General features: G+C 40.8%; 1 protein-coding gene across 2 annotated transcripts in view; it reads right to left on the minus strand.

Moving 5' to 3' along the window:
* Positions 1–27,320, minus strand: part of STK32A (serine/threonine kinase 32A) — a 126,946-nt gene that overhangs the window by 78,751 nt on the left and 20,875 nt on the right. For both annotated transcript variants that reach the window (XM_032850724.1, XM_032850718.1), the window contains exons 3-4: positions 13,208–13,263; positions 11,622–11,773 (exon numbers count right to left, since the gene is read on the minus strand). In XM_032850724.1, coding sequence (XP_032706615.1) covers positions 11,622–11,773; positions 13,208–13,263 — 208 coding nt within the window. The remainder of the gene's footprint in view (positions 1–11,621; positions 11,774–13,207; positions 13,264–27,320) is intronic.

A 27,320-nucleotide genomic window follows, 5' to 3' on the forward strand; every position in this document is an offset into this window, starting at 1 on the left:
GGTTATGATATTTGAATTTTATCAATTCTAATTTATATTTTAGCTGGAGTATTGTAGAAAGTGAAATCACCTTTGACCAGTTACTTGGAGCGGGGGAGGGGGTCAGGAAAGCTTCAGACAATGTAATACAGGTACCTGCCTGCTGCGAATCATGAACTATAGACTCCAGTAAAATGAGCAAAAGTCTACAATTTTCACAATGAAAAAGATTGCGGGTGATTTTTAAAAAATTACACATAATAGCTTGCAGACTATTTTCCTGATGTTCTGATGCTGCCGTTGATTTTCCCCAAGCCCTGACCTTTCTCTGGACAGAGATCTGAATGCAATTTTGTGATCTGCCAGCTCATCTGTACTGGCTCTGGATATGTTCTTTATGAAGCTTCTCTGGGGAAATTTTGGCTTTATTATTTTCTACAGAACCTCTTGAGATAGTTACCTCAGAGAATAACACAGTCAGTAAGCAGACAAAGAGGAATAAAACCATCTTGCTACTTACATAAAAGCAAAAGCCAAGACACAAGCTCAGATGATAATGAAGAACAATTAAACCAGACTCTCATCCATAGAATTTATCAGGGGTCCAGAGGAAAAAAGTGGTAGAACCTAAAACTTTACATGCTTAATGGGACCTGGAGACCAACTGCAGAGAGACAGTCCAGTGGGATGACTTTGGGTCCTTGATGGGATTGCAAATAGCCACGTGTGATCCCGAGAGTGGCTGGGAACGCCTGAAGGATGCTAAGAGGTCCGAGAGGGGCTGAGTCAAACATGTTGATTGGCTGTTTCTCCAGGGGGGATGAAAGGGAGAGACAAAAAGTTCACCCGGGCACAGGGTCTGATCTACCCTCTGCCTGTCTAGCCAGAAAAGCAGTGTTTCCTTACTGACCGGGTTCCCTAAGTCTCAGAATTCCAGGGTCAGAGAAGGGCTTCCTAGCACTGCTACCCAACAAAGAGATTCTTACTTGTGTCCTCATGACCTCCTTCTAGCTTCTCCATTTGTCATGCTCCCCACTTCCTTCACCTGACTAGGGATTTATAGTCTAACCAGACCACCTGCATTTTCAGACGTGTTTTGATATTTCTGCCTCTGACCCTCATCTCCTGGGGCTTTTCTGTCCCTCTCTATTTCTGATATCCAGCAGTGGGAAGTCCTCCATGGAAGCAGGGAGGGGCAGTATGTTTTATCTCAAACTGGAGGGTATTCAGTTATAATGTCATTTTGTTCCACTACAGTATTACCATTTATCAGGTTAAGTGGCTCTTAACAATTATTTTTATTGGTTTTACAGTTGTATATAATTTTTAAAAGATAATAGAACATGACCAACTAGCATTTATTTTAATAGAACAGGACCAAGTATGGTTTATTTTAGGAAGCTCATTATAAGATTTGCAGATCCATTAATTTACTTCACCACATAATAGAAATGATCTCAAGAAAAAAGAAAACACATTTGACAATATAGAATACTCATTCATGGTAAAAACTTCCAGCAAACTAGGACTGAAGGAAAACTTCCTTACTGTGGTGAAGGATATCTACAAAGAGCCAAAAGCAAACATCATGTGCTATCTTGAGATCTTGAAAAACTCCCCCATGAAATCAGGACAGACAAGGATGTCTACTGTACTCAACTCTGTTCTCAGTGCAAATGCAGTAAGCATGAGTTTAAAAGGAACTGTTATTATTAGTTAATAACATGATTGCAAATATTGAAAATCCAAAATAATCTATAGGCCAACCTGTAGAAATAATCAGAGAATTTAGCAAGTTCACTGGACACAAAGTCAATATTCAAAATCAACTGTAGTTTGCTCAACAAGCAACAAACTACTGGAGAATAAAATCTGGGTAAGTAATTACCATTTATCATCACATTGAAAATATTAAATACCCAGGAATAAATCTAAAGATACATATGCTAGATCTCTACAATAAAAAGTGAAACCAAAGAGAGAAATATACAGGAAGGTATATATGAAATTCATGAATTGGAAGGTTTATTATTTTAAAAAGACCTTAATTCTGTCTGAATTAGTTTCAGCATAAGCCACTACAAATACCAGCAGCTTTTAAAATACAAGTTAAATAGCTGATTGTGAAATTTATACAGAATTGCAAAGGGCCAACCACAGTCAAGATAATCCAGAAGAAGAATTATGTTACTGACTTCTGCTATCCATAGAAAGCTATAGTAATTAAGGTAGTGTGACAGATGTGTAAATGCACACAAGGAGATCAATAGAACAAAGTCTGCAAATCCACACATATTTGGTGGGATGACTCCCAGCATATGTGTTACTGCAGCGCAATAGGAAAAGGAGAAACTTTTGTGAATGGCGCTGGGCTAATTTGATTTCCATATGGGGAAAAAGTGAATCTTGATCCTGGATTACAGATCTACATGTCAAAGCTAAAACAGTAATGCTCCTAGGAAACGGAGTACAATATTTTTATCCTGGTATGGGCAAAGATTCCTACATAAGACACAGAAGGCACTACCCGTAAGGGAAAGGATGGATAAACTAGGCCACACTTAAATTCAAGCTTTTTGAGTGACTCCACACCAAAATAAAATAAAATAAAAAATTAACATCCTTGCGGAGTGTAAAGTAACTCACAGCAAATAATTTATATTCAAAAATGGACCAATGAGGGAAAAAAGGCAACCAGTAGAAAGATGTACAAGACTTCAGCACTTCATAAAAGAGGATTTAAAGTGACCAACAATTATATAAAAATGTGGCCAAACTTGTAAATCACCAGGGAAATCCAAGCTAAAACCACAATGAGAAGCCATTACCCCTTTACTGGCACATCTACGTGAAGAAACTGACAATACCCAATGTTGGTGAGGTTTTTACAGCAACCTGAATTCTCAGACATTGCCGATGTGAGTATAAACTGGTACAACTTCTTTGGAAACCTGTATACCAGCTAAACCTACATAAATCCTAGGATCCAATGCCTTAATTCCTATGTTTTCATCCCCAGATATATGGATTCTGCTTACCAGAAGATACAAACAAGAATGTTAATAACAGGACTATTTGTAAAAGTCTCACACTTGAAACACCCCCAAATACCCGTTTATATACCCAGAAAGATATATAAACAAGTCATGGGATATTCATACAATGGGATATGAGAGAGAAATGATAATACATTATTGCTACCCATGAAATATGGATGGATCTCACAACACAACAAAACCATTTTGCACCCCACCTTTCAAAAATAACATCGCTCACGTGTGTGCTCCTGAAGCCAGTCCCTTTGATCCTTTGTCCTATTTTTTGGACTTGGCTCTTATCAAGTTCACAATATCTGTATCTTCCCAAGTCCAAGTTTGCTCTCACTTTTCTCCTTATTCCTGATCTCTCTGCATCACTTGCAATAGTTCGCACCCCTTCCTTTGTGAAACAGCCTCTAGATTCTAGGATGCTGCTGTTGCCTGGTTTATACCTATCTTGTCGGCTAGCTTCCAGGCTTTTGCTTTTTGGTCCAGTTTCCTGAGTCTTCCTCTGTCAGAACTATAAGGGTGCTCTGGGTCTTTAGCCCTTGGCCCTTTTCTTGCTATTTAACTTCTCTCCAGAGATCCGCCATTCAAGCCCCTGGTCTAAATAGCATCTACAAGTCGATTTTTCCCATATTTGTGTTTTGTTGGCCTTCTCCTTGGGCCCTGGATTTCTCTTCTGAGCTTCAGACTTACTGCATATGCAGCAGCTCTATTTGGATGACTAAGAGGCAGCTCAAAATGAACACAGCTAAAAAAGATTTCTTGATTTTCACAATGAATCTGATCCTCCTCAGATCTCCCCATCTTAGCGAATGACACATTCATTCACCTAGTGGCTCAGGTCAACAGTCTGAGAGTCAGGAGTTCTTTTATTCTTTCTTCTAGCCAAGGGGCAGGCATGTTTTCTGAGCAAGGCCAGCTGGACTCTCTCCCAGGATTTTGAACCTTGAGTGGGTGACATAAGGTTAGAAAATTGATGGGAGCTGATTCATCCCAGCTGAGACAGCCGTAAGGGCCTGTCTGTTAATTTCTGCTACCTAGATTCCCAGAGCTGCCTTTGTCCTTCACTTTCTCAAGACCTGCTACTTCAGCTTTACGTCTGAGACTGTAAGCCATTCCGTGTCTTCCCAAAGAACTTTTTAGCCTGCATTTTCTAAAAGCTTCCTGTGTTGTTTGCAAGGAAGGAATTCTTTTTTTTTTTTTAAGATTTTATTTATTTATTTGACAGAAAGAGCACAAACAGAGGAAGTGGAAGGCAGAGGGTGAGGGAGAAGCGAGCTCCCTGCCAGGCAGGGAGCCTGATGTGAGACTTGATTGCAGGAACCTGGGATCATGACTAAGCCGTAGGCAGAAGTTTTACTGAGCCACCCAGACGCACACAAGAAAGAAATTCTTGGCAATATTGATGAGTAAACAAGTAAGTGAATGTCTGCATTTTAAGGACTCAGTTTCCTGTCTATTATTTCCTACTATTCTATTTTATATTTTTTTATTTTTATCTATTTTTTATTATTTCCTACTATCTACTATTTCCTGTCCATCAGTTGGTCAGTGAACAACCATGTGTGCAGCCATTACTATGTATAGGTCACACGATTAACACTGTTCTTTGCTAAGTTCTTCAGGGACTGCTGTCCATTGTTCTCCACTTACCCAAGCTCATCAGAGCCATACCCAAGGACAACTTCTTCCAATGATGGCACTGGATCATTCAGGATAGCCTCTCCTTTTAAAGATCCTTAACATAATCACATGTCTCCCTAAGATAACACAGCTGGACACTAAGATAAGAACTGATTTTAGTCAATGATATATTATTGCAACAGGAATCCCGTAGTGTGAAGTGAACTCAACTTTGATGAGTACAGAAGTGACCGGGTGTTTGACAGGGAGGAAGAGAGGATGGAGAGGGGATAAGCCCAGGACCTGGTGGTAGTCAGCAAAATGAAAGTTACAAAGAGCCTGAATGGAGTATCCATGGGAAACTCATCTGGGTTTGTTAACTGGCACTTACCAAAGTTAGGGCCCTCCCCTCCCACAGAGGCAGGGAGATAGGCCCTGTCTTCAGGTGTTAGCTGGAGCAAACAGTATATTCTCTTGGCAGCCTTGCATTTTCTCAAGCAGGCAGGGTAAGGAGAGCTAGTGTCATCCTATGGTTGTGGCCCTGAGCTGTTTAATAAACGATGTTAGTGTTTTGTTCAAGTGTTTATAGACCAAGTTTGAGGCCTAGGCAAGGAGATGGTTGAGAAGAACCTGGCCAGAATCTGTTCAAGAGCGAGGCCCAATGTACTCAGATGAGTGCTTCAAAGATGGACGAGAGAAGCAGAGAGTTCGAGTCAGAGAGAGGTTGGAAGAAGCCATGTGGTTGGCTTTGCCGGTGGAGGAAGGCGCCTTGAACCAAGGAATGCAGGTAGCCTCTAGAAGCAGGAAAAGGTTGGAAAACATTCTTTCCTAGACCTCTGGAAGGAACATAGCCCTGAGGACAGCTTCCTTGCAGCCTAATGAGATTGATATTGCACTTCTTTTTTTTTTTTTTTTTAGATTTTATTTATTCATTTGACAGAGATCACAAGTAGGCAGAGAGGCAGGCAGAGAGAGAGGAGGAAACAGGCTGCTTGCAGAGCAGAGAGCCCGATGTGGGGCTCGATCCCAGGACCCCGGGATCATGACCTGAGCTGAAGGCAGAGGCTTTAACCCACTGAGCCACCCAGGTACCCCTGATTTTGCACTTCTGACCTCCATAAGTGTATGATGCTAAGTTCGTGGTTTTTAAGTTGTTTCATATTCTTTTACTATGAAATTCGTAAAATTTATTTACAGTGAAATGCACAGATATTAAACATAGACTCACTGAATATTTACAAATCTATGCCCTGGTACAGGGCAGCAGCACAATCATGAGGATAGAGTGTTTCAGCCGCTCCCAGAGTTTCCCGCATGCTATGTTCTCGTTAAACCCTGCATCCCGTGGGTAATCATTTCTCTGATTAGTTTTGTGTGTTTGTGAACTTTCAGGACAAATGGAAATACAGGACAAAAGAAAATCATGTGCTAGCTATATTGTGAAAATAGCTTTAACTCCACGTACCACCAGTAGGCATTGTATGAAGTCACTAAGTTTATGGTAATTTGTTCCAGAAGCAACAGGAATCTAATACAGCTGTTATTTCTACATAATGTAATATGGGTATTTTTCATTTTCTTTAGAATGTCTGTATTTTCATATTTTATATAAAATGTGTATTTCATATTTTTAAAAATTAATTTTTTACAATTTAGAACAAACCCAAAGACTTCCTAATGGCCAGGCCAGCTCACTGGCAGGAGCACATGTCTACTCAGGAATCTACTCCAGGGGCTGAGGGTATATTCTATTTGGGGTGAGGCCTCACTGAGTTTTTGTTTTAAGCCTCATTTATTTTTTTTTAAGATTTTATTTTTTTAAAGATTTTTAAAGATTTGATTTATTTTTATTTATTTGTCAGAGAAACAGAGAAAGAGAGAGAGCACGTGTGCACACAAGTAGGGGGAGCAGCAGGCAGAAGGAAAGGGAGGAGCAGGGAGCCCGATGTGGGGCTCGATCCTAGGACTCTGGGGTCATTAGCTGAGACTAAGGCAGCTGTTTAGCTAACTGAGCCACCCAGGCTCAGTTGTTGTTTATTAGGCACCTTCTATGTGTGAGGTGTTTTAGAAACACATCCTTATTCATAGCAGTACCTTCTGCCCTGGGTCTTGCTGTTATCCCCAATTATGAAGGAGGAAACCAAGCAAATACACAATGTAGTCTGGTCCATTCACACAGTTACCAAGTGGTGAAGAAAGGATTCAGACTCACGTCCCTCTGACTTCAGGGCTCGCCAAAAACCTGGAATGGGCCTGATTAAATGAGGGGATGTTTGTGAATGTGCAGGAAATGGCAGTGGTAGAATGGGGCAAGAGCAAAACCTGAAGCCTGGTGCCATCTCCATTCATTCTTTCCATTATTCATTCATTCATTCATTCATTCATTCATTCATTCATTCAGCAGAGATCTGTTGAATGCTCAGTGTGTGTGCGAGGCATTATTGTGGGAGCAGTGAACAAAATATACAAACATACCTGCCTCATAGAGTTTGTATTCTTGCGGGATGTAAAGGACAATAAAGAAATCAAGTTCCGTTTCCTTCCTAATTTGTAAGAGTCCTTCGAGAGGTCCCATAGGAGGTGGGATAGTGTAGCAGGAAATGCAGGGTTTTTGAAGCCAGAATTCCTGGGTTTGAGTCCTGGCTCTGCGAGTTCCTGGCTGTGTGGCTCTGGGAAAATGACTCAGCCTCTCTGAGCCTCCGTTTCTCTGGTGTAAAATCGGACTCATAATCCCCATCCACCTAAATTATGAGGATGAGTAAATGAGACAACAGAGGCAAAACTCTGAAGTAACACGATTCCACTGACAGGGAAGACCTTCTTGTTTCTGTGGCCCTGGAGGCTACCTTGAGTTCTCACAGTTCATGATTCTGTGGAGAAACACTGGTGTGCAGTCCTCGATAATGGAGGCTGATTCCAGGGAACCTATTTGGCTGTGTTCAGTGGTCTGACAAGGACCCCCTTTTCCCAGTCCCGATACAGGTGGTCCTTTCCACTTACAACAGAAGATCTTGTCTTCTCATTTCCTGAAACCACACGTGGGCCCCTTCTGTTCCCAGAACAAGAGACAAGGGAGGGGGCCGCAGGCTGCCCTGAGGAGCTGTGTGTGCAGCTGCGGGCTTAATCTCAATTAACAAAAGCCACCTGGGGAACCGGGCTCTGCTGGGCAGCACTGGGAGGGATTTGTTTGCAGGATCTGGGTTGCCAAGGCTTTGCAAGCAGCCCTCCGGGAGGGACTCGCAGGGAGATTTTATTTGCTTTTCCTGGATGCCAGCCCTGTCAGGCAGCCTTTGCTTTATAAGGAGGCCTACATCCGACGACTGTGTTCCCGAGTGGGGTCAGGTCCTCTGAGGCTGGGGAGGTTCAATTTTAATTCAAAATATGCTTTCACCCTTAACTCAGCTTGCCCAGACGAAGACACACACACACACACACACACACACTCACACTCACTCACTCCCATTCTACTTAGTCCTTCATGCCCTCTCACACTCGATACATTTATTATATCCTTTGATTAATAGCAGCCTCTCAAGGTTACTGAAAATGTGGGGTCCATCAGGGGCTCTGCCCACTACTGCTCACCCCCACGTCCCCCCACTCTGGGGCTGCATTACAGTGAGGGTTGCCAAATTCAGTAAATAAAAATACAAGATGCCCACTTACATTAGAAATTTGGAAAAGGAATAATTTTCAGATCAAATGGGCACCGCGCAATATTTAGGACATATACTAAAAACAATTGGTTATTTTTCTGAAATTTAAATCTAACTGGGTGTCCTGTGTCTTATCTGGCAACCCTAATGCCACCTTGTTTGTATTGCTCGGTAAATAGAGCCACAAATGAGGGAACGAATGGGGTTAAGCATGATTAAAACCAGAAAACCAGAGGCAGCCATTTCTCTGGCCAGCACACACGGACGTGTTGGAAGTGGTTGTTTCAAGGTGGAAGCATTATGAAGAATTTTCGTTTCTCTGTGATTTTTCTGTTCTTCCAGTTGACTGCCATGTGTGTAGTTTTCACATAGCACATATGTATTCACACCTCTACACACACGCACACACACACACCAACTTCTTAACATTAGTGTAAAACCTGCTTAAAAGAAACAGTTTGTGTTTTTCCTCAGCCTGAAAACCAGAATTTTCTAAATATATCCCCAGGAGTTAGCAGCATTTGGAGTATCCAGGAGAAGACTACTGAAAGCAATACTGAGAGGCCTACTGACCTTACCAGTTATGATAGAGTACGCAAGAGGTACACAGGGATTAAAAAGGATGGCTGTTACATTCTTAATCATATGATGCTTCTTAAGAAAATTGGCTCCTGATGCTTTGGGGATGTAAAGATAACTCTAGTTAAACTGAAGGCACAGAATCCTGATTAAATTGTACATAATGGGGGAGATCTTTGAGTCTTTGTTCTTTAATTTGCAGAATGAGGGTGGAAAACAAAAAATCACAAGCTCTTATAGAGAATGAGTAGAAGACTTGGCCTTCCCCCACCACACACACAACTTCCTGTGATGTTTTGAGGCTGAGCGCCACTGGAATTTATGTCTGGGGTGCCCACAGTGGCCCAGCAGGGATGGACATGTTCGGAATGCTACACCTTCATGGAACAAGGAAGGAAAAGAACTCCCATTTATACGATGCTTGCTCTGTGTTGAGCATAGCACTGTATCTCATTTTGCTCATAAAAACAACCCAAGTTACACACATTAACCCCGTCTTATAACCAGGTGACTTAAAAATGATAAAGATTCAGGCGCTTGGGTGGCTCAGTGGGTTAAGCATCTGCCTTTGGCTCAGGTCATGATCTCAGGGTCCTGGGATTGAGCCCTGCATCGGGGTCCCTACTCAGCAGGAAGCCTGCTTCTTCCTCTCCATCTGCTGCTCCCCCTGCTCATGCTGTCTCTCAAATAAATGAATAAATGAATAAAATCTTTAAAAAAATTATGAATATTGCTCACAGGTCACACCTCCAGAAGTACTGCAAGTTGCTTAATAGTTGAAGAGTCACTTACATTCCCTATGTTGTACTTACTAAGACAGAAAGCCTTTATTAGAAGGAATCAATATGCTTTCTGACCATTTTTTTTTAAAGATTTTATTTATTTATTTGACAGAGAGATCACAAGTAGGCAGGGGGTGGGGGGGTGGGAGCAGGCTCCCTGCCAAGCATAGAGCCTGATTCGGGGCTCGATCCCAGGACCCTGGGATCATGAGCCGAAGGCAGAGGCTTTAACCCACTGAGCCACCCAGGCATCCCTCTGACCATTCTTATCTCAAGATTTGAACTACAGAAAGTTTTCTGCTATCCTTGAAGGATGCCCTCCCTCACTCAGTTCTGAATGTGGTGCTAGAATTAAGGTGGGGGGCGGGTTTCTTCTCCCTCCTCTATCACTGTTACTGGTGCCCACTGTCCTGTGAGGTTCCGTGTGAGAGGGAAGTCTAGGCTCTGTGTCAGATTGTCACCAAGTCTGTATTCGTGGCACACCAAGTATTCCCTATATTGATACCAAATTAGCAAACGGCAAAATCGGTAGACACCCACCTTATAAAAAAAGCAAAACAGGAATAGACTGAAATCCATTTTGCCTATTTAGTGATGAGGGACCAGCGGTGTGAAAGGGGGAAATGCAGAGTATATCCTTCTAAAGGGTTCCTGGTCTTAAAAGGAGAGAGTGAGTCGGCTGAGCTTTGGAAGAAGGAGAATGTGACTTTGAACAAAGGGAGGATGTGAATTGAGAGCACCTCATCATTGTCAGGGTGGAGAGACGGGGAGAAGGCAATCTGGTGATTGTGAAAGGTGGGGAGGAGAGCTGCATGGATGTAACAGTGCGTGGCAGTGCTGTGAATAGGCCACTCTGAGCTACTGATTAAACACACTGAGCGTGGGCCACAGTTAGACTCCACCGTGTCTGAGGAGGGCACAAACCTATTTCCAGGTCACACAGAGCCATCTTTTCAACTCTGGTTGTAGCGTCTTGGAGCGAACTGTATATTAAATGAACTGTATTAATTAAAAATGGAGGGAGACAGGTTTTATGCATTAACTCTTCAGAAAAAATGTCCCCAAACACACAGTGACATTCCAAGTATTTTTCCATTAGTAGTCTCTGAATAAAGACTTTTTTTTTTTTTTGCCTTTGCTAGTAGAAACTGCTTGGTATGCATATTTAAATAACAGTCACACTGAATTAGCTTTAGGAACAGGCTCTTAACATAATGGATGCATTAAAATGTAGAGGAAAATGAGAGAGCTGCATACAGCCCTCCACGCGTAAGAAAAGAGCAGGGAGTGAGAGACACAGCCAGTTTCTAGCCATTTACTAAGCCTTGGATTGTGATCCTGGCTTGGGGAGGAGACCACAGTTACCTAATGTCTAGCCACTGATCTGAGTTTAGCTCCGGCTCTGTTAGAAGCTATTTGGTGAGAAAGGCAGCACCTGTCCTTTTCCAACTCCCAGGTGTATGTTTGTGGACGTTGGAGAAGGCTGCTGCAAGGAATCCATGTCCACTGCCAGTCACTGTAGAGAGCAAGTGCTTTTCTGTACATGTTCCCAAGACCAACCTCCCCTCAGCCGCTGAGGACCTACCTAGCACCCAATGTTGCTGCCCCACAATCAATGGGGGAAAAGTATCTAGTGAATGACAGGAAATCTGAACTCACTCTTTGTCAGCCTATTTAGCTGCCATGTTTTTAAAAATATAGGTTCCTGAAGGACCTGGGAACTGTGACCAAAAAAAAAAAAAGGCAATATTTATTCATGACAATAAAACAACAATTTGTTTCATTCAAAGTCAAAGAAACCAAGACGAAAGTCAAAGTCAAAGAACCAAAGCCTTTGGGGAAAAGCCTAACTGAAGATTTTGCACACGCACACCTGGAATTCCAGATGGGTTTACTGACCAGTGTTTGGAGGTGAAGGCGGGAATGGCTCCATTCAGAGAGCCCGTAAAAGCACTTACCACAAATTGACCAGGAAAGGGTGCTCCAGACCTTGCATGATCTGGAGTTCCTTGAAGACATTCCTCACTTCGTTGCGCTCCACACACTTCTGTTTGTTCATGTACTTCATTGCGTACATCTTCTTGGTATCGTTCTTCTGCACGATGCAGACCTAATGGCACAAACCAGAGTGGGAGAGCAGTCAGGGAGCTGACAGATCACAGCCGTGGGAGACAGGACAGGAGGGGCTCAATAGCACGGACTGGAGGCCTCCCTACTTGCAAATTCTCTGATGCTAAAGTTGCTGCTTAGCTCTGATTTCAGAGTAGAAAATCTCATTTTCTTCCCCTGTACCGGGTCAGTTTGTGAATCTCTGCCTTCTCAAACAAGCCTGCCTGTTTTTTGGTCTTTGGGTTTTGCTTAGACAGCATGCTGGAGAAAATAGCTGCTTCCTTGTCAGGAATTTTCCAACAACCAATGACACGCTTATTCTGATTTGAGTGACTGATAGGCGTGCGGCTGAACTGCCTAGCTGAACAACATGGCGCAAAGAATTTCTCTTTACACCACAGTTGATAGAACCTAAAAGAACTTAAAGCACTGAGAAAGCCCTGACCATGATGTCCATGTTTTGGGAATTCTTTTAGAGGGTCTAGATGTCTGATAAAGTGGGCAGCAGATGATTTTAAAAGGCGAGTTCAGTATGACGTAAATATTCTCAAAGTATGTCTCTATCAAACTAATGATCAGGATTTGAATCTAGAAGTTTCTTGCAAAAAAATTAGCCTGGATCTATCTTTCATGGTAGATTTTTGAAAATAAAAACATGGTATAACTGGAGGGGAAACAGGTATTGGGCAGCTTCTTTTCCACATAAAAAGCGCCTGGGTGGCTCAGTGGGTTAAGCATCTGCCTTCAGCTCAGGGCATGATCCTGGGGTCCTGGGGTCGGGTCCTGCTGTGCAGCTCCCTGCTCAGTGGGGAGCCTGCTTCTCCCTCACTCTTTGCCCCTTCCCTTCCTCATGCTCTCTCTCTCTCTCTCTCTCTCATAAATAAATAAATAACATATTTTTTTTAAAAAAGAGTTAACTCTTACATTGACAGGATAAATGTTACCAAAGGTATGGGTACAATTAGCAACTGAGTCCAACATTTTGCAGTGGTGAGAAAGTCTTAAAAGAGTTAATGAGCAGGACACTGAAATAATTCTGAGAACAAGATGTGTCCATTATACTACACACCTCAAGCTGTAGTGAGCATTTTATTTTATTTTATTTTATTTTTTAAAGATTGTATTTATTTACTTGACAGACAGAGATCACAAGCAGGCAGAGAGGCAGGCAGAGAGAGAGAGGGGGAAGCAGGCTCCCTGCTGAGCAGAGAGCCCAATGTGGGGCTCAATCCTAGGACCCTGGGATCATGACCCAAGCCAAAGGCAGAGGCTCAACCCACTGAGCCACCCAGGCGTCCCTGTAGTGAGCATTTTATAAAAAACCTCTCTGAATTATCATTCCTTGTGGTCCCAGTAACTGAATAATCGGAACATTCTCAGACTTTGTTCCCTGAGCTACATAACCCTGCTGGTGGCTAATCATTTGGGTTCTCACCTTCCCAAAACTGCCTTTCCCAATGGCTCGCAAAATCTCGAAGTGGTCAAAGTTAACTGTAAAACAAACAAAAAGAACAATGCGAAGGATTATCAGTTGCTTTTCAGTTGCTAATAAATAATGAAGATTAAGTGAAACCAGAGTACCCTGTTTAAAACAATGTTCCAGATAACCTTAGGGTGCCCATTCATTTATTCAATAAACTTTTCTTTTTTTAAAAAGATTTTATTTATTATATTTATTATTTATAAACACTTAAACACTTCTTACTCATTAATCACAGTTGGGGGATATAATTGTAGCAAAGTAAAAATGGAATATCTACCTTTACGGAGCTTGTTGTCTAGGCAGGGCTCCATATAGAGAGAGACACTTATAGATGAAATAGTCATAAATTAATGGACAATTAGAACTCCCACTAAATGTCAAAGAGAGAAGTCGTGGGGCTCTAAGAGCATGTAACAGTGGATTTCACATTAGTGGCAAAGTCAGGAGGAGCATCACTGAGCACTGATGATTATGGCGAGATCTGGTCCTAGAGAAATGGAACCAGGTAAGAAAGACATACCTTCGGCCCATGAGCAGTGTGAGCATGAACATCTGAGTGTTTTTCAAATGGGGTCAAGCCCCATTCGTGGGTTACGAAATAAATTGGGTGTTAGGAGACGCATCCAAAATTTAAACAAAGTGGAATAGGTAAGAAAATAATAAGAAATGTCTCAACCATAGGAAGAAATGTCTCAACTGCTTCTGAAACTTTGTTTTGGTTTTACATATGTGTGTAGGTAGCTATGGATTGGATCATGATAAAATATTTGGTATATATTTTTTCCAGGTGGTGGTCAAAATAACTTGAAAGACACTTCCATAAAATTTCTCTTAAGTTTCAAAGTGCTATGCCCAAACCAAGGATTTCCTCACACTTATTACATGAGGCACAGTTCTATATTATGTACCACAGAGTTGTCAAAAAAATGACCAGGATTTATTTGCAAGTTCAAGATTTAATCTTGACCAAACCTAGTAACATAACACAGTGATTTCTCCACTAGGAGCCTAGACTAGAATGTTGCAATGACATTTTTAATCTTCAAGCATACAGCAGGTACCCAGAAAGCATGAAGTTCCGTTGTGATATTAATCCATTTCGTGAACCATGTCTCTTTATAAGCCATTTTAAGGTTTCATGAAAATGATAAAAGATTAGATGCCAGGTGGCTAGTTCTACTAACGTAACTGCCTTAATTAATGTCTGGTCCCAGGAAAGTGGTAGGTCGGAAGTTTTAGAAAGAATGCATCTTATTTATGTATTTCTAGTCTGTTAAAAAGAGAACAGACTCCAGTCCAATACTGTACTGTCTAGTGTCACTTCCATATATAATAATCAGCATGGGGAGAAAGCCGATGACAGATTAAAAGTGGCTGGAAGAGCTCTTATTCCAACCTTATAGCCCCCCCCCTCTTTTTTTCCTTTTAATTCCAGGGTAGTTAACATACAGTGTTGTATTCATTTTCAGGTGTACAATTCAGTGATTCAAAATTCCTACTCAGTCCTCATCAAGTTAAGTGTACTCTTAATCCCCTTCACCTATTTCATTGAGCCCCCCACCAACCTCCCTTCTGGGAACCATCAGTTCCTTCTCTAAAGACTGTTTCTTTGCTTGTCTCTCTTTTCTCTTTGTTCATTTGTTTTCTTCCTAAAATTCCACATATGAGTGAAATCATAACAGTATTTGTCTTTCTCTGACTGACTTATTTCGCTTAACATTATGCTCTTTAGATCCATCCATGTTGATGCAAATGGCCATATTTTGTTCCTTTTTATGACTGGGTAATATTCCATTGTATATATGTACCACATCTTCTTTACCCATTCATCTATCATTGGACTCTTGGGGTGCTTCCATAGCTTGGCTATTGTAAATAATGCTACAGGAAGCCTAGGGGTGCATGTTATTCCTTTGAATTAGTTTTTTTGTCACCTCTTCAGTTAAGTTTGTTCCCATTTTATTATTTTTGGTGCAATTGTCATGGAATTGTTTTTTACATTTCTCTTTCTACTGCTTCATTATTAATGTATAGAAATGCAATGGATTTCTGTACATTGATTTTTTTATCCAGTGACCTTACTGAATTTAATTATGAATTCTAGTAGTTTTTTGGTAGAGTCATCTCTGCTTTTCTATATATAGGATTATACCATCTGCAAATAGTGGAAGTTTTACTTCTTGCTTACCTTGGATGCCTTTTATTTCTTATTCTTGTCTGATTGCAGTGGCTAACACTTCCAGTACTGCAGTGATTGAAAGTGGTGAGAGTGGACATCTTTGTCTTCTTCCTGACCTTAGAGGAGAAACTCTCAGTTTTTCCCCATTGAGTATAATGTTAGCTGTGGGTTTTTATATAAAGGCTTGATTACATTCACATATGTTCCCTGTAAACCTGCTTTGTTGAGGGTTTTTATCATGAATGGATGTTGTACTTTGTCAAATGTTTTTTTCTGCAGCCATTGAAATGATCATATGGTTTTTATCCTTTCTCTTATTGATGTGATATATCACATTGATTTGTGAATACTGAGCCACCCTTGTATCCAGAGAATAAATCCTACTAGATTGTGGTGAATTAATTTTTAACATACATTGTTGGATTTTATTCGCTAATATTTTGTTAAGGATTTCTGCATCTATGGTCATCAGAGATAATGGTCTATAGGTCTTTTTTGTTGTTGTGTCTTTACAACAAAATTGTAAATTTGGGTTTTGGAATCAGGATAATCCTGCTCCACTTACTGTTCTTCTTAAATGTCCAGCAACAGAAACAGTAGTTAGGAGGGGAAAGCTCATGGAAAACGCAGTGAGACCTCATAACGCAGACAAAATGAGAAAGAGATGAAGTCAGAATTATGGATTATTTTATCAACGCAAAACCATTTGTATTAGAGGCATATAGGATTTACTGAATGGGCTGGGTATCAAATAGCATATCCTCTGTGTACTTTGATCAATGAGTATAGTATTAACCAGCCGATTATTTATGGTCCCAATGGGCCTGCAGCCCGTTTTTGTCTTAACTATAAGCTAAGATCAGATTTTATATTTTTAAAGGATTATTAAAAACAACAAAAATATGCAACCATATAAAAGTCTGTAATATTTACTAGCTGGCTCTTTACAGAAAAGTGTTCCGGCCCCAGAAAAGTACCATCTTTGGAGACGGACTACCTGAGTTCACATCCCAGCTCCCACAATTAATAGTTGTATAATCTTGGCAGTTTACTTCTATGTTCTGTTTCTTCATCTATGAAATGGGTATGGAAATAATATACATCCCATTGGATTTAGAGGAAGATGAAATGAGTTGCCATACATATAGTACTTAGAAAATGGACGGGTACTAGCTACTTTCGCTAGTCCTCCTACTACCACGTCTTAGAGAATAGCCTAATTCAGACTCCCAGCAAATACCATCATAAGCTGTTGTCATAACATGTGAATATTACCAGCCAGCATGAGAAAACATGGAGGTTGTCAGTGTCATTTCTCCACATCTGGGGTTTTTGGTAGTCGATGGTGTGGTGTTTTTGCAGTGTTTCCTCCCATCTCAAGCACAGTTAAACTTTATTGCGTTTACTTGTTGTGTGTTGTCCTGTATCTTGTTATACAACTTTGTTTCTGGTTCATGGAGGAGATCTGGGGCCAAGATGACATAAAGGTCTTCTAGATACTGCTAGAGCCTGGCTCTGTGTGGAGCCTTGGAGGTAGCGGTTGAGTGTTGAGAGAGCAGAGCCTGGTTCTCACTTCCACTGACAGAGCTGGCCTGTATATACGGCCTGTGGAAGAACAGACAGGCTGAAAAGCTGAAACCTTTGATATCCTTATCTGCTTTGGCGTCTTGCTTTCACAGGTGGCTGCTCACCCCAGTCTTAGCAAACATCCTATCAGTCTGGTGTCCTTAAGGTTGCCTGGAGGTGTATTAGGTTAACAGCCAGAGTTGAATGGGTCCTAATGTTATGATACGACTTCAAATATTTTTTAAAATATCTAAACTAAATACCACAGAAAGGCTTATTTTTGAGTTTTTCTTTGGGGTAAGTGCACATTCTCCACAAATCAACCTGACGCAGAAATTCTATATGCACAAGAGATCTGTTTATGTGTGATTTGGTATGCATTTCATTTTTTAAAAAAATATTTTATTAATTTATTTGAGAGAGAGAGAGAGCACGAGCTGGAGGGCGGGGTAAAGGGAGAAGCAGACTCCCGCTCAACAGGGAGCCCGACATGGCCCTTGATCCCAGGACCCTGAGATCATGACCTGAGCCAAAAGCAGATGCTTATTCGACTGAGCCACCCAGGACCTGGTGTGCATTTCATTTTTATATCTCATTTTGTCCTCATGACAACCTTATGGCATGTGTAGCTAGGAGTGCTCCAGCTCAGACAGATTAAATAACTTGCTGTGGGCGTCACTAGTATAGTGATTAAATGACCCTGGGGTTAGGTTCTGAAGACAGAAATTAGGGTGGAACCTTGGTTAGTCCATCCAAACTACATGTGAAAATCCTCTAGAAAGGTACTGCTTTGAAAACCAAAGGAGTCCTTCAAAATGTCCCACAGAGTTTTGTCCTGTGTGAGCACCGAACGAAGCTCATGAATTGCATTTAGGTGCTCTTGCATAGAAAACACTGAAATACTAACATCACACTCAGCTCACTGGCAGACTGAAATGTGTTAGTCACGTGGAAAGTAAAAGCAACCGAGGGGACAGCGGGTTGACTGGTATCACAAAACCACACCCAAAGCCTGAGTGCCCAAGTGGGCGACACCAATCGTCTAAGTCTGCTCAGGGGCAGTCACGTAAACTCAGTATACACCTTTCCGGTTCTGGACCCAGACTCTTAGCCCCTATTTCTTTCTTTCTTCCTTTCCTTCCTTCCTTCCTTTCTTCCTTTCTTTCTTTCTTTCTTTCTTTCTTTCTTTCTTTCTTTCTTTCTTTCTTTCATTTTTTTTTTAAAGATTTTACTTATTTATTTGACAGATTATAAGTAGGCAGAGAGGCAGGCAGAGAGAGAGAGAGGGGAGGAAGCAGGCTCCCTGATGAGCTGAGAGCCCAATGTGGGGCTCGATCCCAGGACCCTGAGATCATGACCTGAGCCAAAGGCAGAGGCTTAACCCTCTGAGCCACCCAGGTGCCCAGGTGCCCCTTAGCCCCTATTTCTATAGCCATCTTTATGCTGTCACTACTGTGTATCCAGCCATCCCAGAGGCAGAATCAGGGGAAGCAGGGTGGGATTTCTTTGCCTCTCCTTTTAGAATCACATGGGTCAAATCCGCCTTCCCCAAGTCTTTCCCTAAACGGAAGCGTGCTGATTGTGGCATGTGGTGCTTGATGCTTTTTCTTTCCTTTGTTTGGCTTCTCTTCCCATCTCCCCAGTCTCAGCATTCTTTGCAGTAAACAGAAGGAAAGGGGAGACTTTTTTTAGAGTTAGTGATACCACCCTGCCACTTGGAATTTGGGAGAATAGAAGGTAAAGCAGACTCTTCCCACCCCCCACCACTTTTTTTCTATGGTTGAGGTAAAAATATTTGGAAAATATTTTATTTTTTCCTATTAAAAAAAAATGATTGCTGCCTAAGTAAATACCAAATCATGACCATATGCACAACTGTGGAGAACTGCACTTCTTGGTGTTTATGTAAATCTTTCTATTGATGAGGGAACAAGGACAACAGCTGTGTGTCCCCAGCTGTAAAATGGCGCTAATTAAACTTGACTCACAGGTGGTCTTGAAGATGAGCTTCTATACACCAGAAGTATAATGTCTGGCTCAATGAAAACTAAAAATTACAAATGATAACGCACAATTATTCGAAGAAAATTGAGACTTCTTCCCATTCTAAATTTTTAGTTGCATTCCCAGAAGGCAGCCTCTTTGAACAAATTCTGTGTATTCTTTAAGAGAACTTTTCAGCGTTTATGTATTCCCTTTTGATAGCAGGAGCAACATACTATCATTCCTATAGGAACATAGATTATAAGCTCTTTCTATACAGTTACATTCTCCCTGTTCCTTCATATATCATGTACAAATCTATAGCTAATTATTTTAAACAGCTCTTTCATATTATATTGTGTAGAATGTCCCATATGATTTTTAGCTTTTTGATGGCATTTCAAAGATGGTTTAATTATACCCTGTTACGTGGAAGACTAGTACAAACATCCTTGGTCAGCTTTTGTGCAAAGGTTTGTAAGCTAGCTCCGTGAAAGTAGAAATGCTGTAAAAAAAAAAAAAAGGAGTATGTGAATTTTCCAATTTAATAGACACTGTATTTCGCCTCTCAAAGATGCTGCACCAAACTCCTCCACACCAATAGTATGGAAGAATGACGTTCTGTCCACCACCTGACAGGTGAAGAAAAAATTTAATTATTGATTTAGTTTGTATTTCTTAAATGATGAATAAGGCCTCATATCTTTGTATGTGTATTGTTTCCAGAGAGCTGTCTATTCATAGATTTGTGCCTGTTTTTAATGAGTTATTAGCCTTTTTGCTTTGCAAGTGTGTTTAAAATGTTACATAAATTAAGTCTCTCTTGAGCAAATCTTAGGAATATTTCATACAGGCTGTCCATTTGGCTTTTGACTTTAAACATTTTTAATAGTGTAGAAAACTGCAGTGTTACATTTGCGTCTTACGTAGTCAAATTTTCTGTAGTCAACTGTATTATTCTTTTCCTTTGGGGTCCCTTGGGCTTATGTCTTTCCTAGAAGGGTTTTTTTTTTACTTCAAGACTGTTAAAGGCATGTACTTATATTTTGACCAGGCCTTGTTGTCCTGCTGTTTTAGTTTCTGCAAACTTTCTCTGCTTAAGTTGAAAGTTAAAACAATTGTTAATTTCCTTGTATGTGGGATTAATAAGAAGTGGATCCTTTTGGGGCACCTGGGTGGCTCAGTGGGTTAAAGCCTCTGCCTTCGGCTCAGGTCATGATCCCAGGGTCCTGGGATCGAGCCCTGCTTGGGGCTCTCTGCTCAGCAGGGAGCCTGCTTCCCTTCCTCTCTCTCTCTGCCTGCCTCTCTGCCTACTTGTGATCTCTGTCTGTCAAATAAATAAATAAATAAAATCTAAAAAAAAAGTGGATCCTTTTGAAGAGCTTTGGGAGAATATCATCATAAAGCAGGCTCTCTATAATTGCTTAGGCTGGCAATATGCCTTGCTCATGTAACACAATGTTAGATTCCAGTACTGTTCGGCTTCAACTGATGGCAAATTAAGCCAGTACGTTCAGGAGTACCAAGATAAATTCTTCAGAGAATAATGCTATATATATCTTAAAAAAAAAAAAAAAAAGTCAAGCCAAAGTCTGGCCTGACTTTTTGGTAAGCTAATTTAATGTACAAATTTGCTGCTTAAACATGTCACTGCTTTGGGCTGTGATTCTCTAAAGGCAAAGGTAATTCACCATGAAAACAGTTCTTGCTTAGCTGGCTAAAGTCCCCCTTCTTCCTTCCAGTCCTGGAAGAACGTGGAGATTTGGTTACCCCCCAGTATAGCAGAAGAGACACTGAGGTGGAGTAGAGATGCAAACAGAAATTGCTCAGTGAACTCAGTCTGTGTTCACTGACATTCACTGATGGCTGACTCAGTGGGAGTCAGGCGTTGTACTAAGTGCCAGGGAGAGAGAAAGTCAAGGCTGCCTTCTTTATGGGGCTTATGGTCTAGTGGACAATAGAATCATCACTAATGGCTAAGATCTAACATTTATGTAAGGAATATCAGGCATTATGCTAAGCACGTTACCTGCACTATCTCAGTTTTCCTCAGTGCTTTGAAATAGTAATATTATTATCGTCATTTTTTGAGATGAGCAAACTGCTGGGCAGAGTAATGACGCGGGTTTCCCAAGGCCACGGAGGAGGCAAGGGGGGCCAGGATGGAAGTCCCCCTCAAGTGACTCCAGAGCTGTCCTCAAATACTGTTCACCGCTGAGGCCCATTCAACACAGATAATGATGCCCAAGAAAGAAGGATGGAGAACACTGAGTCAGGCAAAGACCTGGCTCTCCACGATGTCCATACTTCTGCTTCTCTCTTCAGGAGGGATCTCTCCCAACACTGATCTCCCCAAACACATGCATCACTTATCAGTCACCTGCCCTGTGCCACACCGTGAGCCAGAACCTTCCGTCTGAGAGTTGGGAATGTGACCAGCATGACTGTAATCTACATATTCTTGTTCATGTAGGACTTTCTGGTGTGGAAATGCATGCTTCCCACTATCTTACCAGGCTTTCCCAATATGAGATCAGAACTGGCCAAATGTTTAAAAAAAAAAAAAAAAGTATGTGGGGAGGAGACAGGTCAGTGGGTCAAAGGAAATAAAGAATCAAGCTGACACTGAATACAATAGTCTCACAAGATAAAGGGGGAGTCCTGATGGCTTAAAGTGGGGGGATCTATATTCATACAGGTCCTACTTTGGTTACTGATTAGACATCCCAAATATTCTGCCAGTGATTTGATTTTTCATTTTTACTTTTTTAGCCAAACGAATAAAGTTCCAACTAAAATAAGTCCTGCTGTAGGGAGATCACAGTGTCATGGGATGGAAAGCAGGGACAGCCAACTAGTCCAGACGACATAGCGAAGCATCCTAGGGGAGATGATTAGGAAGAGCTAGGTGTTGCAAAAGGACTTGCTCTTAGGACTCTTTCCTCTAGATTTTCTTCATTTTTACATCTGCATTGCATTGGAGTATGAGGAAGATAATTTCCCAGGAAAAGAAATGAAACACACATGTGCATAACTGCATGATAAAGTCATATATATATGTATTAAGAGTTATACATAGTTCCAGTGTTTCCCAGCTGTGCCTTCCTCTTAGAATCACATAGAACACACTTTCAAAAATGCAGATTCAGGGGCCTCCTCTAAGTCAGGCTCTGGAGGCTGAACCAGGGAATTCGTATTTTAGTCAGCTTCCTGGGGGATTTTGATGGAAACCGCCTGGAGCAAACTGTGGGTCTTGATTTAGGAGCTCCTACTCTGTACAGTAAAAGCCACAGGAGTGGCTCCTTCTGGAGAAGATAAAAGAGCATCTGTACCCCAACGTTCGTAGCAGCAATGGCCACAATCGCCAAACTGTGGAAAGAGCCAGGATGCCCTTCAACAGATGAATAGATAAAGAGGATATGGTCTATATATACAATGGATTATTATACCCCCATCAGAAAGTATGCATACCCAACTTTTGTATCAATATGGACGGGACTGGAAGAGATTATGCTGAGTGAAATAAGTCAAGCAGAGAAAGTCAATCATCATATGGTTTCACTTACTTGTGGAGCATAAGGAATAACACGGAGGACATTGGGAGATGGACAGGAGAAGTGAGTTGGGGGAAATCGGAGGAGGAAACGAATCCTGAGTGACTGTGGACTCTGAGAAACAAACTGAGGGTTTGGGTGAGCCTGGTGGTGAGTATTATGGAGGGCATGTCGGTATTATGGAGGGCATGGAGCACTGGGTGTGGTGCATAAACAATGAATCTAGGAACATTGGGAAAAAAAAAAGAGCTTCAGGGAAGGCCAGCATTTTGGCAGGGCCTTGCAAAATGGGTAGGAGATCAACAGCTTACCAAGCAGAAGAGGATAGGGAGACCACACTTCCTGAGTGACCTAAACCTTAGGGTGAGGACACTCTCCATAGGTGTGTGTTGATTATTTAATTTTATTTCAATGGCCTTAAACTTTCCCTTCCACCTTTGCCCCCAACCCCATGAATTTGAAGCAGATTAATAATGGTGTCTCTAAATAATAGGCCTCTGTTGTCTGCACTGTACCACATCTTAGGTCAAAGCTGATAATTACATTCATCATCTATTATCTATATACATGTTTAGGCACTGTCCAGATATTTTATCACCAAAACACTACAAAGTGGTAATATTAGTTCTACTTTGCAGATGAGTTACAGAGACCCAAAAAAGTTAAGTCTTGAGGGTTGGGGCTTAGACTTGAACTTGTCTTCGTGTGGCTCTAAGTTCCATAATTTTAATGTTATAGATAAGTCCTAGAAAGTTTATGATACAATATGATGGTTATGAGCATGAAACTATGAGTCTGGGTTTTGGCTGTACTACTTACTAGTTATGAACTTGTTAGTCAGTTTACCTGAGTCTTTATTTCTCCTCAACATTTTGATCCTGTATATTACCCCGAGGTTCCTATGAGGACTAGGTGAAATAAACCATATCAAAGGTGCTTATCAAGTATTTTTAGCAGACAGTAAAAATTCAATAAGTGTACCATCACTCTTCCTGGTTTTGTTATGGTTACTAGATAAGTTACTTTAGTATCTGCCCAGAACATTGCTTGGTTTGCCATAACGTTAGGAAAATCATACTGAGTGTTCACATAGGACAAGCATGGAGCAGTGGCCTACTGAATACACACTAAGTGGAGGAAGGGAACAAGGAAGCACCATCATCAAAGTTTTATGAACTATAGATGGCTTTAGAGGAAAAATTTTAAGGATCTATTCTTTCATGTAGATTTCCTAAGACATCATTATTTACAACAGGTAACTCTTAAGAAATGTCTTACCAACAACCTAGAATCAAAATGCTTTTTAATGAGGCAGGCAGTAGAATAAGTCTCCACTTGAATGCTGAGATTTCCCGGCAGACATTGGATTTACATGTTAAAACCTCAAGGACTGACTTACTCGGTCTTTGAGCTCAAAAGCATTGGGAACTGCCATCCTCCACCTTGGCAACCTTCCACCCACCAACTGTCCTAAGTGAGGACATGGTTGATAACCTCCCAGCGACTAGAGGATAATTAACAGCAGGAGTCAGAGGATATCTGCATGACCCTTGAACAGAAGTGTGAGTATTTCACTCTGTCACCAGAAAGGCGCCCACATGACACCAAAGACTGCCACAGCCCTTCTCAGAACAGAGGAGGGATCAGTCCCTCTTCCAAATTCTGTTGTTGCTTTGCCCATTTTTTAGGATGGACATTGCGTGGTTTGCCAAGAAAGAAAGTAAAAGAACAGGGAAAAAAAAAATGAACCTCTGGTTAAAAATATAGTTCTTCCTGTGTATTTTGCAATTTCCCATTCATCAGATGAATGTTTAGTCATCATCCTATGTTCCCAAATGGAGGCAGTCACAAAGAAAGGCTCACATATACCGTTTGAAGATAGTCACAACAAAGTGGGAAAGAAACTAAGGTCACTTGTCCAGATGCTATAGTTTTGCTAGCAAGTCAAACCAACAAATATCCATTGAGGATCTATATGCGCATGACTCTGCTAGACACTTGGAAAAACAGAAGGAGCTTGGGACTAAGTCACACCCTCAGGAAACTGAGTATGACTCAGTCAGACGCATTCATGAGAACACGTAACCTGTGTAATCAAATGCCCCTTGTCTCATTTGTATTTTATTTTCCTATAGCACCTTAGCAATCTAGTCTTCCATCTTTCTGGAATTAGATGGGGATAAATAAATAGATATATAAGCAAATATGTAGACAGATGAAAGCTATCCAGTGTTGATGTTTGGTATGGAAAGAGGCTCTGTGGACCTGCCAGGGGCAGGGGCAGAGCCAGGAATATAGTGATATGATAATTGTGCTGCTTCATTTTTAATGGATATTTTGATCAATGATAAAAAACAATCTGAGTCAGACAGAACTGCCTTAAAATCCTAGCTCCTACTTAGAAGATGAAAAAAAATTAGGAAATTTACGTGACACTTCTGAACGTCAGTTCTTTGTTCACAAAGAAGATTATTTTTATATAAAACTAATATGATTTTGGTATTAAAAATATAGAACTAAGTAGGCAAAATTAAATAGAAAGAAGAAAAAATAGTTTAAAGATAAGCATGAATTAATATTTTGATTAATTTTTCTTTAAAAAATTTTTAATTTTATCAAAGCTAGGTATCTCTATCTCTCTACATTTCTACACAATTTGAGAAGCCAAAGAGTTCTAAAGGTTTATTATAAAACACTGATTTTAGTCCTCTCACACCCTTGTCTCTCTCTCCAATCTCTCCCGGCCAAGAAGCTGTCACTTAATACCTCTTCGAGCTAATGAATTTGCTAGTTCCTACCTTATCTTCTAAGTAGCATAATTTTCTTTTTTCTTTTCAGTTTTGGGTATTACTTATTAAATCTCCAAGATGGCAGGGGAGGATTTAACTCACCTTTTAGCTCTTGGGGTCTCATCCCAACGTGAGCCCATCTTTCCAACGTAGTTATATTTGATGGAATAATTTCAATTAGATCAGCATTCAGTATTTCCATTCTTATGACCATGGAAATGATACAGGCCATAGAGTAAACTCTATGATGGCTTTTCCTTTCTTGAACAGTTTTTGTTTTCCTTGCAATTAATAATAGTGTTGTTTATACATGTGCTCATTTTCCTATATCATTTTTCCTAATTCAATTTCCAACTCTTCTCCAGTTGTCTAAATTCCCCTTAAATGTGTTCAAGAGCATCAATCACATTTCCATATTTCTGACAATGTATCTCCCAGAGCCCTCTGACCTAACCGAATCTGAACTGGTGATCTCACTGCATAGCTGTCATCCTGGACTCGCCTTGACCACCATCTTGGGGTTCTCCTTCATTCCTCTACAATGAAGGATTTCCTGCTTGTTGCATGCACTGTCTTCCTCCCTCTTATTTTACTCCCTTGTTTTTGTGGAGGACATCCTCCAATAGCTTTGTAAGAAAGATTGCTTGGGAAGTTAATTTTTGAAAACCTGCATATATGAAAAATAATTTATTCTCTTCATACTCAATTGAGAGGCCAGCTGGGTATTGAATTCTAGGTTGGAAATTACCTTCCTTCAAAATTTTGAAGGCATTGCCCTCCTTAATTTCTAGCTTTATGTGTCACTGCTGAGAAGTCTAAAGTTATTTTTATTCCAGATCCTTGGGTGCAACAGTTTTCTTTCTGGAACCTTACAGGATAGTATATTTGTATTGAATGCTTTGAAAGTTCATAATGATACAGCTTTTTTATTCATTGTGCTGCACATTGAATCAGCTCATTCATTCTGGAAATATGTGTCCTTAAGTTCAGGGCTTTTCTTTTTTCCCTTAAATTAAGTGGTCATGGTTTCTTCTCTTCTTTCCATCTTTTTGAGCCTTCTATTATTTAGAAACTGGAACTCTCAGACTGGGCTTTAAATTTTATTTGTCCTGCTCTTTTCTTTCTCTGTCTGCTTACTCATTATGGAAAATATCCTTAAATTTATCTTTTAAACCTTTGAATCTTTATACTCACACTATATATTTTTTTTTCCTAAAGCTAACTTTTGCTCTCTAAAGGTTGCTTTCTTGATATCCTATTTTGTTCTATTAAAAAAAAAAGTCTTCCTTCCTTTCTTTCTTTCTTTCTTTCTTCCTTTCTTTCATGAAGAGAGAGGGAAAGAGTGCAGACACACACAAGTAGGAGCAGAGGGAGAGACTCTTGAGCAGGCTCCACACTCAGCACAGACCCACACTCAGGGCTGGATCCCATCCTGACTGGAGCCAACATCAAGAGCCAGACACTCAACCAATAGAGTCTACCTAGGCACCCCAATAGTTGTTATTTCTTAACATCTCTCTGACAGTTTTCCTTAAGTTGCATTTTTTTCTGTTGAAAACCTAGTCTTTATCTGTCCTATGAGAAGTCTTTCCTGTGTGTCTGAAAACCCTCAGTTATCTGCTCATATTTAAGTGTGGAGACCTAAAGTCCCGTTTGGAAGTTACGAGCCTGTGGGGGAGTTTTGTTGACAGTAAGCTTCACTCTAGAGAGCTATGGCTAGGATGTTGTGTTCAGAAAACTCTCATGTTGGTAACTGTACATCTTCCTTCTTAGGTTGGTCAAAGTCTTCAGAAAAACAAAAACAAAAACAAAAACAAAAAAACAAACGCTCTATTATCCTTTTGTCTGGAGACTGAGACCCCAGCTGCTAGTGTTATCAGAGCCAAATAGGAAAAGAGGGCTGAGGGTCTGAGCACCCAGTATGTGCTCATGTACCTGATCGGTCCCTCCATTTTCTACAAGGTGTCCCTGTGCTTGGTGCACCTGGTCTTCAC

Source organism: Lontra canadensis, unplaced genomic scaffold, assembly GCF_010015895.1.
Source record: "Lontra canadensis isolate GAN:19392208 unplaced genomic scaffold, GSC_riverotter_1.0 scaffold4, whole genome shotgun sequence".
Lineage (NCBI taxonomy): Eukaryota > Metazoa > Chordata > Mammalia > Carnivora > Mustelidae > Lontra > Lontra canadensis.